This window comes from Coregonus lavaretus (genome assembly GCF_964263955.1).
Source record: "Coregonus lavaretus genome assembly, chromosome: 13".
Lineage (NCBI taxonomy): Eukaryota > Metazoa > Chordata > Actinopteri > Salmoniformes > Salmonidae > Coregonus > Coregonus lavaretus.
Genome location: NC_140000.1, coordinates 33,278,179 through 33,294,182, shown reverse-complemented (window position 1 = coordinate 33,294,182; position 16,004 = coordinate 33,278,179). Strand labels below are relative to the sequence as shown.

The following is a 16,004-nucleotide window of genomic DNA, read 5'->3' as shown; positions in this document are numbered from 1 at the left end:
TCGATCCAAATGTAGAGAGTAGAATATAAAATTGAATATTTGTATTTAACCAAGATGCTGTACTACTGTACCATTGAGGATCTGCTGCATGGTTTGTCATATTGGATCCTCTGCTCAGCTGAGGTGTGGGAACATCGCCTGGTGACGTCATTGGCCTGCAGCTCCACTGTAGTCAGCCAGGTAGTTCTCTGGTAGAGAGGCAAGGAATCAGCAGCGGCGGCATCGTTGCTTAGAGACTGAAACACACAGGAGGACCTCAGGTAAGTGGCATGTGAACACAAACTGTAAATTACACTCACGCCAATAAAGAAGTGCGTCTAACAGCACACCCAGTGGCACACAGGAACACTGGAACAGCATTAATAGTTTAATGTTCATAGTTCAATTCACAGTCGGTGTGACAGTCACGAAAGTCGCACCTGGATCCATAAAAGTCCTGCAGAAGGGAGAGAGAAAGGGCGCGCACACACAGATGGTTATCTGAGCCTTCTAAGGTAATGATAAGTGAATGGCCTGTCTTGGTTTAAAGCCCTCTCACCACGTCAAGGTACAGGCCATGATTGGGTTGTTAGTCAATGGTACAGTAGCTCCGGCCCTAAACAAGACCACATTTTGTCGGGCTATGTGAGAATATGTATAGATAACTAGAACCACAGACGTTGTTTGATTCAGATTTGGTCTGGTCCGGACCGGGCTTGATTTGGTCCGAACCGGACCAAATCTGAACCAAACAACGTCGATGGTTATAGTTATCTATATATATATTCTCACATATTCACAGAGTCCACCGGTTTAAGAAAGTACAAACATAATATATGTTTACGTTACTAGCCTACAGTGCCTATAGGTATTAACCCCCTTGGACTTTTTCACATTTCATTGTGTTACAAAGTGGATTCAAATGTATTTAATTTAGATTTTTATCATGATCTACACAAAATACTCCAAGTGGAAACATTTCAAACTGGAAATGTTTTTCTAATATTAAAATTCATAAAAAGATAAAACAATACTACATCTGGATTAGATCAATATTCACCCCATGAGTCAATACATGTTAGAAACACCTTTAGCAGCGATTATAACTGTGAGTCTTTTTGAGTAAATCCCAAAGAGCTGTGCACATCTGGATTGTGCAATATTTGCGCAATATACTTGACAGAATTGTGTGTGCGTGTGTGTGTGTGTGTGTGTTTGGAACAGTAAAGGACCCTCAGGTTGGCATGCAGGCAGTGTTTTTTGTGTAGTACAAATGTCACGGAGTCGGAAGGCAGAACCTCAGTCAAGTTAGCTCATAATAATCTTCAGTCAAGTTAGCCCAAAGGTCGGCAGATGGCGATATTGAGGTATGCATGCAGCCTGGTGTACACCCGTATCCCCCGTGGACCGGTTCGTACATAAAACATTCTCCATTCAGGCTGCATACTTTCTTTATGAAACACCATTTTCACCAACATGCTAGAGTGGCTAATGCTACTTCCTGATGTTGCACCCCTCGTTCAGCCATGGGTAAACAACAGACTGCTGCAACCTGAATGGCTGAACGCAATACGCAACATCCTAGGCATTCCTAGGCATTAGCTACTAGCATAGTGGTGGAAAATGGTGTTTCATAAAGAATGTACGTATATTTTCCCACATTTTTTCTGTCTTCTCGCAATTAAATCGAGTTAAGGGGGAAATTGACGACTTTGTAGCCTGAATGGAGAATGTTTTATGTGTATAGCTGGCTGCATGAATTCCCTTTGGAAGGTAAGATGAAACGACTCAATGTCGCCATCTGCCAGCCTTTGGGTTACAGTCAAGTGGGAACTTTTTACACAGAACTAAACATCACGGAAGGGAACTTTATTCACGGAATGGTTTCAGCGCTGTACAATAATGGCAGCTGAAAAGGCACATGTGGAGAATTCAGCAGAGATATTAGGTAAGCCTAACTTTTACTGTGTAAACTTTAATTGCTTTTCTTAGAATTGTTCAAAAGAAGTAGCCAGCTAGCTAGCTAGATGATTAACCTTGTATCGCTGGTCTCTCCCAGACTCAACAGACTGGACTCAAGCTGGTAGGTAGGCTAGCTATAGCACTTTAGTTTAATGCACTGACTGTAAATCGCTCTGAATAAAAGCGTCTGTTAAATGACCAAAATGTATATGTAAAAATTAACACTTGCAAAACACTCTGGGTATTTTTCTAATGAGCTCCAGCCCCAAACAAGACCAAATTTTGTCGGTCCGGACCAGACTAAATCGCTGAGCGCATTACGCAACATCCGTATCTAGCATTCCTAGGCATTAGCCACTAGCATGGTGGTGGAAAATTGTGTTTCATAAAGAAAGTACGTATATTTTCCCATTTTTTCCCCACCTTCTCGCCATTTAATCGAATTAAGGAGGAAATCGACGCCTTTGTAGCCTGAATGGAGAATATTTTATGTATGAACCAGTCCACGGGGGATACAAGTGTAATCTGTCTACATGGGTTCCCTTTGGACGGTAAGATGAAACGACTCAATATCGCCATCTGCCGGCCTTTGGACTACAGTCAAGTGGGAACATTTTACACGGAACTAAACATCACGGAACGGTTTCAGTGCTGCACAATAATGGCAGCTGTGGAAAAGGCACATGTGGAGAACTCAGCAGAGATATTAGGTAAGCGTAAACATTTACTGTGTCATCTTTAATTGTTTTTCTTAGAATTGTTCAAAAGAAGTAGCCAGCTAGCTAGATGATTAACCTTATATCGCTGGTCTCTCCTAGACTCAACAGACTGGACTCAAGCTGGTAGCTAGGCTAGCAATAGCATTGCCACTCTAGCATGATCATATAGTCTATGGCTGTACGTTAGGTATAGTTGGCTAGATAGCTAACGTAGGTATCTGAAAAGTTACATTTACATTAAACCATACGTGGTTTAAAGTAGCCAGATCAACTAGCTAGCTACAATACTTGCTTTTAGTCGTCTGTACTCTGCATTTGAAATGTCAAATGACATTAACATTCGCTAGCCTATGTGACGTAACTTGGCTAGCATAGGGAGCTAACTTAGATAGCTGGCTAGCAAGCTGTCTGTGTAAGCCACGCATTTGATCGAATCAATAGTTAATGCCCAGCCTTAGATTGTAGCTAGTGTTTATAGAGACGCCTGAATAATGATAACATTAAAGGGTGTAAACTGTCGGTTAGGTTAAGCTAGATCTGAAGTGGCAGAGCTAAATTGTTTTGAATTTGCAACCGATTAGGCCTACCTAGTATTTGCATTTGTATAATGCCTTATTTTCACACATCAGAAGAAGATTCTGAGCCCCAGGAGGACCACAACGCTGAGAGTGATGATTCTGACAGAGGGAGTGATGGAGATGGGTCAGAGGATGGAGGGAGCGATGATGGAGAAGAGGAGGATGGAGAGAGTGATGGGGAACAGGCTGAGGATGGAGGAAGCGAAGGAGAGAAAGAGGAGGGTGAAGGCAACAAGGAAGTAGATGATGTAGACACCAACCCCAATGCTGGATGGGCGGAGGCCATGGCCAAGATTCTGCAGAAGAAAACACCAGAGAGCAAACACAGCATCCTGCTGAAGAACAAACAGCTGGACAAGATGAAGGAGAAGGAGAAGAAGGAGTATCTGGAGAGGAAGAAACAGGTACTGTGTATTTTTTCATGACTGTAAATGTGTGTGTGCATGCATAGTCCAACTTGTTTGTTTGTGCATGTACCTGTATGTCAATTTCTCGCTTTAATCAAAACAGCCATTAAACTGATACTAATTATTGAAATCGGATAGATCATAGCCTGATAACAGAAATTGCCTTAAACCGACAGACTGATAAAAAGCGAGCTTGGGAGATGATGTGTCGAGAGAAACCAGACGTTGTAAAAGACCGAGAGAATGAGAAGAACCTGCAGAGAGTTGCTACCAGGTACATACACACTTGTGTGCAGCTTACAAACCTACAGTGCGTTCAGAAAGTATTCACACCCCTTGACTTTTTCCACATTTTGTTGTGTTAAAGCCTGAATTTAAAATGGTTTAAATTGAGATTTTTGGTCACTGGCCTACACACAATACCCCATAATGTCAGTGGAATTATGTTTTTAGAAATTGTTACAAATTAATAAAAAATGAAAAGCTGAAATGTCTTGAATCAATAAGTACAGTGCGTTTGAAAGTATTCAGACCCCTTGACTTTTTTGACAAAATAAAATACATAAATACCTTATTTACATAAGTATTCAGACCCTTTATTCAGTACTTTGTTGAAGCACCTTTGGCAGCGATTACAGCCTCGAGTCTAATTGGTTATGACGCTACAAGCTTGGCACACCTGTATTTGTGGAGTTTCTCCCATTATTTTCTGCAGATCCTCTCGAGCTCTGTCAAGTTGGATGGGGAGCGTCGCTGCACAGCTATTTTCTGGTCTCTCCAGATATGTTAGATCAGGTTCAAGTCCAAGCTCTGGCTGGGCCACTCAAGGACATTCAGAGACTTGTCCCGAAGCCACTCCTGCGTTGTCTTGGCTGTGTGCTTAGGGTCGATGAACCTTCGCCCCCAGTCTGAGGTCCTGAGCACTCTGGAGCAGGTTTTCATCAAGGATCTCTCTGTACTTTGCTCCGCTCATCTTTCCCTCGATCCTGACTAGTCTCTCAAGTCCCTGCCGCTGAAAAACATTCTCACAGCATTATGCTGCCACCACCATGCTTCACCGTAGGGATGGTGCCAGGTTTTCTCCAGACGTGATGCTTGGCATTCAGGCCAAAGAGTTCGATCTTGGTTTCATCAGAACAGAGAATCTTGTTTCTTATAGTCTGAGAGTTCTTTAGGCGCCTTTTGGCAAACTCCAAGCGGGCTGTCGTGCGTTTTACTGAGGAATCACATCCGTCTAGCCACTCTACCATAAAGGCCTGATGATTGTCCTTCTGGAAGGCTCTCCCATCTCCACAGAGGAACTCTTGAGCTCTGTCAGAGTGACCAAGGCCCTTCTCCCCCGATTGCTCAGTTTGGCCAGGCGGTCAGCTCTAGGAAGAGACTTGGTGGTTCCAAACTTCTTCCATTTAAGAATGATGGCGGCCACTGTGTTCTTGGGGACCTTCAATGCTACAGAAATGTTTTGGTACCCTTCCCCAGATCTGTGCCTCTACATAATCCTGTCTCGGAGCTCTACGGACAATTCCTTTGACCTCATGGCTTGGTTTTTGCTCTGACGTGCACTGTCAACTGTGGGACCTCATATAGACAGGTATGTGCCTTTCCAAATCATGTCCAATCAATTGAATTTAGCACAGGTGGACTCCAATCAATTTGTAGAAACATCTCAAGGATGATCAATGGAAACAGGGTGCAACTGAGCTCAATTTCGAGTCTTATAGCAATGGGTCTGAATACTTATGTAAATAAGGTATTTCTGTTTTCACTTTGTCATTATGGGGTATTGTGTTTAGATTGATGAGGAATTTTTATTTATTTAATCCATTTTAGAATATGGCTGTAACATAACAAAATGTGGAAAAAGTCAAGGGGTCTGAATACTTTCCGAATGCACTGTATTCAACCCCTTTGTTATGGTAAGCCAAAATACATTTAGGAGGGAAAATGTGCGTAACGAGTCGCATGATAAGTTGCATGGACTCACTGTGTGTGCAATAATAGTGTTTAACATGATTTTTGAATGACTACCTCATCTCTGTACCACACATATACAATTATCTATAAGGTCCCTCAGTCGAGCAGTGAATTTCAAACACCGATTCAACCACAAAGACCAGGGAGGTTTTCCAATGCCTCGCAAAGAAGGGCACCTATTGGTAGATAAAACATATATTTTTTTTAAGCAGACATTGAATATACCTTTGGATGGTGTATCAATACACCAAGTCACTACAAAGATACAGGTGCCCTTCCTAACTCAGTTGCAGGAGAGGAAGGAAACCGCTCAGGGATTTCACCATGAGACCAATGGTGACTTTAAAACAGAGTTTAATGGCTGTGATTGGAGAAAACTGAGGCTGGATCAACAACGTTGTAGCTACTCCACAATACTAACCTAATTGACAGAGTGAAAAGAAGGAAGCCTGTACATAATACAAATATTCCTAAACATGCATCCTGTTTGCAACAACACACTAAAGTAATACTTCAAAAAATGTGGCAAAGCAATTAACTTTTTGTCCTGAATACAAAGTGAGTACCACACGCCATATTGTCAACCATAGTGGTGGCTGTTATGGGTATGCTTGTAATCGTTAAGGACTGGGGAGTTTTTCAGGATGAAAAACTAAACATGAATGGCGCTAAGCACAGGCAAAGTCCTAGAGAAAAACCTGGTTCAGTCTGCTTTCCGCCAGACACTGGGAGATGAATTCACCTTTCAGCAGCACAATAAACTAAAACACAAGGCCAAATATACACTGTAGCTGCTTACCAAGAAGACAGTGAATGTTCCTGAGTGGCCGAGTTAGATTTTCAAGCAGATTTAAGTCAAAACTATGGCAAGACCTAAAAATGGTTGTCTAGCAGTGATCAACAACCAATTTGACAGAGCTTGAAGAATTTTGAAAAAAATAATGTGCAAATATTGTACAGTTGAGGTATGCAAAGCTCTTAGAGACTTACCCAGAAAGACTCACAGCTGTAATCGCTGCCAATGGTGATTCTAACATATATTGATTTAGCGATGTCACTATTTATGTAAATTAGTTATTTCATTTTCAATACATTAGCAAATATTTCTGAACATGTTTTCACGTTGTTATTATGGGGTTTTGTGGGTAGATGGGTGAGAGGGAAACTATTTAATCAATTTTTAGTTCAGGCTGTAACACAACAAAATGTGGAATTCAAGGGGTATGAATACTTTCTGAAGGCACTGTATATCTCTTAATGATACAGTGCCTGCCAGATGAGGATCGGGATAACAAAATGATTACATCAGGAAAAAATCCCATGCGTATATGATTTATGCTAAATATAAGCTTCACAAAATATCACAATTAATCTTAAAGTGAATTGACTTTAAATTCTACCAGAATAACAGTGTATTGTGTGTACCTCTCCACTCCACAGGGGGGTAGTACAGCTGTTCAACGCCGTGAGGAAGCACCAGAAAACGGTGGATGAGAAGGTGAAGGAGGCGGGTGGCTCGGAGAGGAAGAAAGCCAAGCTCCTCTCCTCTGTCTCCAAGAAAGACTTCATCAATGTGCTGCGGGGCACAGAGGGGGGTAGCGAGATCATAACCAAGACAGAGAGACAGACGGTGAGTTTCATCCATGAAACCTCTCTACCACTGTTGATGTGTTGTTTTCCCAGAGTTGTTCTTCGGGCAGGGGGGGTTAACCCCCCCCCCCCCCAAAGAAAGAAAATATATTTATTGCGGCCAAAGTGGCAGTTGTGCCCTTGGGCTGAATATAATAATTATAATTCCATTCTCCCAGATGCCAATCGCTGTGCACCAAAGCACCACTCACTCATATGACTCTCTCAGATATCTCAATTCTTATTAGATAATGCCAGTCATGTGATCGGATCCTTCTCACAGGCCTAGCAGGTCCGAAGTAGCCTAGAAGTGAAGACAGACACATTGGGGATGCAACGGCGTGCGTCCTTCTTATCGAATTCTGATGCGCACTTTGAAGATGTTAGAAGAACTGTCCACATTTACTTTTCCTCAGCCAACAAGACAAGTAAACGAACAGCAAAATCACTAGCCTATGTCAATTTTCTATCCCCCATAGTAATAAATCTATTGGTTAGCTTGTCGTTCTGTGCGAGAAATAAACATTTGAAACAGACTCTGGGACAGTTGTGGGACGATAGATCCCAAATTCATACAACCACTGCACATAATTGATTAAAAGCAATGCGCATACGGCAGTAGGCCACGCGCGAATGTTCCAATATGAAATTAGCAGGAAAAAACGTTCTCAAAACATAACGCACATGAGAGCGGTTTCATGTGATGGCGATGTACCCCCTAAAATGAGATGAAAATATCTGTTAGTGATTTAGAAAGCGGGGAGATCAAAACATGCAATAACTAGCATGGGTTGCTAATATGACTATAATTGTGCCTTTGGCTACTTGACAATGAAAGAAAGTTGATTTGAAAACCAATAGAACATGAGATAAATGCTTTTTCCAGTGGCATATGAGGAGATGTTTATATAATTACCTCATTTTTTGGGGTCGGATTTTGGCTAGTTAAGACATGCCTCATAAAATGACAAAAAACATCCAGGTTTTAAACAATTACTTTGATGGTTAAATAGTTTCAAAATGCTAATTGACTGAAACAGTCAATGCACAACAATTCTTAATGCAATTGTGTGAAAAACACTTTTGTAAGCCAGAAATGTTTTTTCAAGTGATTTTATATAATTTTACATAATTCTTATTGATAATAATAACAATCAGGATGTTGTGTCCAATGGGGTAAATGCAGATGGACAAACCCTATGCTTTTGTAAGCCAGAAATGTTTTTTCAAGTGATTTATAATTTTACATAATTCTTATTGATAATAATAACAATCAGGATGTTGTGTCCAATGGGGTAAATGCAGATGGACAAACCCTATGCTTCAGCCCATTTATAGCCACTATGCTGCATCAGTTGGGCTACAGGTGATAATGCTTATTGCTAATAGCACATCTGATAATATAGACCTCTCATATTCAACTCGGGACCTCGAAGCCAGTTCCACTGCTTTTTTTCATTGTTCCTCTCTAGTCAAGGACTGCTTTAGACCTGGGACACCAGGTGTGTGCAATTAATTATCAGGTAGAACAGAAAAACAGCAGTCTCTGGACCTCATAGGGTAAGAGTTGAATACCCCGATATATAACCATGCATAGGTTATATGCATGGTCCAATATGTTAAAATCATTTTTACTAGTATGTTATTGGGCTCATTTATGGAGGTGGAAATTGTATTTTAGATGTGGTCAGCATCATTTTATTTTAAATTGTTTTGGGTGGAATGTCCTTTTAAAAAGTCACCAGACTTCTCAGTCCTGCATAAAAATTATCCCAGGGAGGACCCTGGACCCCCTAAGCAAGGTGACTGGAATTGATAAAACTCGTAGTTTAGTACATATACAAAATGATCCTCTTTCCCTAAAAGCATGATGGTCATGACTTGTTTTTACATGAAAGGGGAAGTTAACTTGGCCCCGCAGACAATCTAGCTGAGATCGACTTAAGTTTCAGTCATGGGAATATTTTTTGCTTAAACACCTGTCTTCGGGACTGTGTTTTGTTCTTAATCAACTATTGGTCAGGGGCAGGGGCGGTGTGTTCAATAGGGCGATATGGGCGACGCACTGCCAAACGGGAAAAGGAAGGGATTTTTTTTCTAATCAATTATATCACGGCAACAGTAGTTATCAGTGTTGTAATCTAGACGTCTGATCTGCCACAGTGCCACACTGCCACTAAATGTCCAATCAGGCTAAAGTCGTGCTTCAAATGGCCCCCCCCCCTTTTGGGGCGATTTCAGTCAGGTTGAAAATCGCCCAGAAGTCTGTCATAGACTCCCATGTAAAATCTATTTTTTTCAAATTTCAGAGCTTTCAATACAATCTCTATGGGTTTCTGAGGGCTTGCACTTACGCGCTTTCGTCATACGTAACATAACCATGAACGTAACTAAGAAAAGAGCGGGTAGCAGCGTCTCTGTTGCGACCTGCAGTGTGTGTGACGTTTGGTGTGGCGTTATCTTATGTTTTTAATCTTATGTTTTTAATTTGTACACTTAGTGGCGTTATTTTATGTTTTTAATTTGTACACTTAGTTTACAAACATTCTGCCAACCATGGATTTCCAGTGGTGGGGTCACGGTGTTGGACTGATCTTGTTGATCGTGTACATACCCGCTACGAACGGACTAAATAATGAAAACGCTGCTGGCAGCGGAATCCAATACAGCAGGGAGTTTTTACTACAATGCAACTCAAATACGAACGCGATGGATATCCCAATGGCCCATCTAATACCTGATTGTCTGCGAGTGGATTACAAACCCAAATGCAAACGTGGAAAACGCGGGGGAATCAGACAACGACTTAAAAAAAATTAAGAACAAACTTCCCTTACCCACCACCTTGCTGATTAATGCCCAGTCACTGAGGGGGAAAGCGGATGAGTTGTCAGCGAATCTGCGCTTCCAACACGAATATCGGGAGGCCTGTTTGCTGGCATTTACTGAGACTTGGCTGGATGACAGAGTCCCGGACAGAGAAGTGGAGCCGGCCGGCTTCACCCTGGTCAGAGCGGACCGCGATCTGACAGTCACAGGGAAACTTCACGGCGGGGGCGTCTGCCTGCTTGTCAGCGACCAGTGGTGTAAATCGATCCTGGTAAGAGAGCGACTCTGTACCCCCGACATTGAACTGCTTTCTGTGTCACTGCGACCTTACTATCTGCCCCGTGAGTTCCCCCAATTGTTTGTTACCGTTGTGTACATTCAACCAAAAGCTAATATAACAAAGGCATCAGAGATTATTTATAATCTGTCACAGAAACTGGAATCCATCTCCCCCGACGCACCCAAATTTATTTTAGGGGATTTTAACAACTGTACCTTGCACAAAGTCTTGCGCACATACCATCAGTATGTGAAATGTCACACTAGGAAAAATAGGACTCTTGATTTGTGCTATGGGACAATACCAAAGGCGTTCTCTGCCACCACCAGACCTCCTCTGGGGACATCAGACCACAATGTGGTCTACCTCAGGCCAATTTACTGTCGCCTCCTGGAGAGGGAGAAACCCACAGTTAAAACTGTCCAGATCTGGAATGACAACAGTATCACTTGGGGTGTTTTGACTGTACAATGTGGGAGGTATTTGAGGACAGCAGCTCTGATCTGGATGAACTCACAGAGGTTATTTCAGACTATGTAAACTTCTGTGTTGAGTCAGTTGTGCCTACTAAGACCTGTAAAATCTTCCCTAACAACAAGCCTTGGGTATCAAAACATCTAAAATCACTACTTGATAGGAAGAAGGCAGTTTATGCTGGGGGTGATAGACAGGCTTTAAGAGATGTACAACGTGAGATAAAAAGACAGATACTGGTGGACAAGTTTTGCGGAGTGTTTGAGTTAGCTTTGCGAGGCAAAGATGAAACTGAGGGCTCCACCAACCCTGGTAAGCCAACACTTTTGAGATCAGTCAATAAATGCTTCTGGTATTGACTTATATGCTGCCCCTGTCTTCATGTTGATGCTGGACATATCTTTTTTAAAATGTGTGTAGGTCACCTAAATCATCAGAAAAATTGCCCCCCCTGAGAATTTTTTCAGGAGCCGCCACTGGTCAGGGGTCCATGCTAGATAAGCATTAAAGTGACCTTTCTGTTGCCATTCATTGTATTGCAACTAGGGCTGTCCCCAACAACAACAAAATCTAGGCCGACGAAGAGTCGTCTGTTCTTTCGAACAATCACTTGGTCAAAATGTTTAAGCTTGTATTTTTCCGTATACAGTATAGACACATCCTATTTGTTTCAATCAAATCAACAATATGCACTGAGCTTGTCTGATGCTTTAAACGAACAAGTTTTATGAAATAATTAAGACACACATGACTAGTGAGTCCGTCCGCAATTGATTTGATTGCTGGGCCTGGGTCAGACTTGCTGGACTGTGTTAAAAAAAATATATATACAGCGAGTAACTGTGTGACTAGCACCCGTTGTCTCTCTCTCCTCCCTGCTGCAGCGACCACCACAGAACATCAACAGTGTGTATCGCGCTGTCCGTGTTGCTGAAGCTGCAACCTAATTACAGCCATTTCTGACTGAAAAGTTATCTTACTGAAATCCCTAATTTGTTTAGGAAAAATATTCCCTATTCCCTCAACCCTTGCTCTCTTTACGTGACACTTGTATGCATCGCATGCACTTGACCAATAGGGCCTGACCTATAGCATATCATAGTCACATCAATAACTTGGTTATAACAAACTCTGAACACCGTAACACGTGACAGCAAAATAGATGCAGAGGACGTGACAAACTCGAAATGGGGGAATGTTTACTGATTGCTCAGGAGGTAAAGGGGAAGTCCGATGTGCATTTTATTTTTTACTAGTTGTGGAAAATACTGGAGATCAAGCTAAAGAAGGTAAGGAGCAAGCGCTGCGTGCATATTATGTGTGCCAAACAGGTGCTGTTAGATTACAATATAATTTTTCTGGCCGTTTGGAACAATGTAAACAACACTAAAGAAATTATAAGTGTACCAGAGAGTGTTGTAACGTTTTCTTTTTTTGTAAATGCATTATTACAGCAAAGACTAAAGTCTCATTAATTTGTTAATGCAATTTCCGAAATTGAATGGTTTAGGCCTATTTATTATTTATGCTAATTATTCAATGGTCGCTTTGCTATTTTATTTTAAAACTAAAATGCTTGATTGCATTTCAAATCATGAATGACTCGTATGCTATGTGATGACATTAACGAATAAATGATTGATTGATACAGTAGCCTATTGCATTCGGAAAGTATTCAGACCCCTTCCCTTTTCCTACATTTTGTTAGGTTACAGTCTTCTAAAATTGATTAAATAATTTTTTCCCCTCATCAATCTACATGCAATACCCCATAATGAAGAAGCGAAAACATGTTTTTAGAATTTTCTTCAAAATTGTTTATCTGACATGTGGTTGCGTGAGGAATCAGTAGGCTATTAAACAAACACTCAAACAGGCAACAGAAGCAGGATCTGTCTTATTTCTGTAGATATGGATGATTTATAAAGCTAGGCACATTTGAACAGTTAGGCTATTGATTATAGACCTAATTAAGTTGGGATTTCCGCTCTCCTCACTTTTCTTAGACAATTAAGGCAAGGGCTGTTTTCTCGTCTCTTAAGTCCGCTGCTGCCTCCGCCGCATTGTTCTCAACACCAATATACTGGTTAACTTTGCTGTTATTCACATAGCAACATGGTCTAGGAAAAGGTGCCAATTCAACAGCACACTGATGTGTTTTAGAACTGCGGACAGCGGGAGAAAGCACATTTGTTATTAAATAATAATATTTTTTATTTGTGTTGCTCCATGGACTGTGCCATCCCCATGGCCTCCACAATGGATCAGTCCAAAGGTGTCTTGTACACCATGATTGGTGTACAAGACAACTAAAGAAATCTCGGTCGACCAAACAATCGACTAGTTGACTAAATGGGGTCAGCCCTCTTTGCAACCCAACTCACCTGGTAAAATAAGGAATAAATTAAAAGAAAAGTATGTTAGCTTGGATATAGCATGTGATAAGTAGTGTTTTTTTTTTTATCTAAGAGACTGATTCTCAAGCAAGAGGGTACTGGACTGAAGTAGTTTGTGATATGGTGGTAGTTATGGTGCAGAGATCCACTGTGTTGATTGGGAATGTGAAGATGGCGCCGCTTTGGCCTATGTTCCCCGTTTCGGCCTTCTCACAATGTCTGTATGAATATATATGAGAAAATTGCTGCTCTCATACTAACAGCAGCACCATAGGGACAGTCTGTTGACATACATGTTCAAATACTAACAGGGCCTCAGAGCTTCAGGGTTAGAGGGTCAGGGTTATAGCTGGGCTGGCACTGGGGATTTAAGGGATTGATGTCAATCCCCAAACTACCATCTGATGCGTCTAGGACATTTTTCCCAAGCCCAAACTCAGGATCTTTTTCTGGTGACAGACATGGGATTTGAACATTAATAAACTGCATAATGTATAGGGCAGGTCTGTAATAATTGCCATTAAAACAGCTTATTTAATTGAAAATAATTGAATAAATATTATCTGGAGTGTCCTGTTGTCATAAGTGTAGTTTCCCTTGATGTCCACATGGTGGCACCGTTGACTTTGGGATGTTGTGAAACATTCTAGGAGACTTGTTATGATGAGACTGAGAAATTGGGAGTTATAGTGGTGGTCTATTCCTGTGTTTGATCATACACCTGAAGCAGAAATAGATTTGATATAAGAAATGGCTCATGTATGGGTAATAAGTACCATCTTTGTAAAAAGCTGATATATTTTATTTGTGTATAGACCGGCAGGGAGGTAGAAGAGAAGCCAGCCTGGAGCGTGCTGAGAGACGACTTTATGATGGGAGCCTCCATGAAGGACTGGGACAAGGAGAGCGACGAGGAGGGGGGCGAGCAGGAGGCACCAGGGGGTGCGGAGGACTACAACAGCGAGTCGGACTGAACAGACAGGCCCATCTCTGTAAGTGTGTGTATGACTGAGCACACCCAGGAGTGTGTGTGTGCACAAGACCGTGCCTTTGTGTCCACTGTGAGGAATGGAGCTGAGGAATGGAGCTGAAGGGTCCTGCATCGCTGAGATCAGCTCAACCCAGCCTCCCTCTCCTCTTCCCCCAGAGGCAGTCCTACCAGGCCCAAAGACCCCTCTTTGACTTTTCTATATGGAACCAGGAGCTGAAGAAAGACTGGGGTCAAAGTCCTGTTCCACAATGCTTTGGGTCAGGATACCTAGTTTGTGTAATGCTGGTGCTCTCTGGCTTGTCAATGTCCATTTGTCCATGAACATTTTTCCATCTGAACTCTGTTGTATATAGACCTTTTTTTCCTAACAGTTGCAGCATGTCCCTCAATAAAAAGCCAGTTGATAAACGTTTTCCCTTTTCAGTTTTGTTTACTTGTTTTTAGGTGAACTGAGGGCTAATGTAGCCTATCACTGAATACTAGTTTAGTTGTAGTACTAGTTATAGCACTAGTTTAACTAAAGACTATCAATGTGTGTATACACTGTGTACAAAACATTATGAACACCTGCTATTTCCGTGACAGGCTGACCAGGTAAAAGCTATGATCCCTTATTGATGTCACTTGTTAATTGCACTTCAATCAGTGTAGATGAAGGGGAGGAGACAGGTTAAAGAAGGATTTTAAAGCCTTGAGACAATTGAGACATGGATTGTGTGTGTGCCATTCAGGGGGTGAATGGGCAAGACACATTTTTTTTTAGAACTGCAACGCTGCTGTGTTTTTCACACTCAACAGTTTCCTGTGTGTATCAAGAATTGGTCCACCACTCAAAGGACATCCAGCCAATTTGACACAACTGTGGGAAGTATTGGAGTCAACATGGGCCCGCATCCTTGTGGAATGCTTTCGGGACCATGAGGATGCTGTTTTGAGCTGTTTTGAGGTCAAGGGGGGGGGGGGGCTGCAACTCAATATTAGGAAGGTGTTCTTAATGTTTTGTACGCTCATTGTCTAGTTTATTTAATCAATTATATATACTGTATATATATTTTATGTGGTATGGTTGTAGTGATCATATGAACACAGAAAATACATAGTAGACATGCTCCCTGTCTGTCAGAGAATGTGAGATGCGCTGCTGATGACCCCTCGGAGAGGAAATGTGTGTGTGCCAGAGAGCACAGAACAGCTGGTGACATTGAGATGCTGTCCCACTACATAAACCTCTCATTTTGTGACGCCCACCCAGTTTTACACACTGCTTGCCTGCGTGTGTCTACTGGACGGTTGCCAAGGTGATGGCTCTCGCCTCGGAGTGACCCTGAGCACCAAGTTAATGTGGCGACTGCCCAGTGACAGTTCTGCTGACTCCTCTTTTCTCTTTCTCTACCTTTCTCTTCTTTTTTTTACTCCCTCTCTTCCTGTCTGACCCTTGCCACACACAAGTAGTGGAAATATTTGCAGAGCGCCCTTATCGCCGCAAGGAGAATGCCGCTACGTCTCAGCTGACCTGTCTCCACCGCATAGAACGCTCATTCATCATGGCAACACTGGGACCTGCCACTGTGGAATGCCAGGCCTCTCCCGGCCCTGTTGACACACTGCTAGAGAACCAGCCTGCTATGTCATCTCATCCTCGTCAGTCTATACGGTATTTCCCCCTCTGTCCTCTGTCCCTCTCTATTAGGTCCAGCTGTCCTTTTGCGGCTCTAACTTGAGCCATGTTCATTAGGCACAGAATAGAAGACAATTTAGGTAATCAGGGAGGTACTACCTGAATTTG

General features: G+C 42.1%; 1 protein-coding gene across 1 annotated transcript; it reads left to right on the top strand.

Moving 5' to 3' along the window:
- Positions 1 to 2,545: 2,545 nt before the first annotated feature.
- Positions 2,546 to 14,630, top strand: LOC311139814 (RRP15-like protein). The gene is made up of 5 exons (XM_084174775.1): positions 2,546 to 2,651; positions 3,290 to 3,642; positions 3,822 to 3,919; positions 7,060 to 7,249; positions 14,043 to 14,630. The coding sequence occupies exons 1-5, from the start codon at positions 2,603 to 2,605 to the stop codon at positions 14,199 to 14,201; spliced, it is 849 nt and encodes a 282-aa protein (XP_084030901.1). The 5' UTR covers positions 2,546 to 2,602; the 3' UTR covers positions 14,202 to 14,630.
- Positions 14,631 to 16,004: the final 1,374 nt, after the last annotated feature.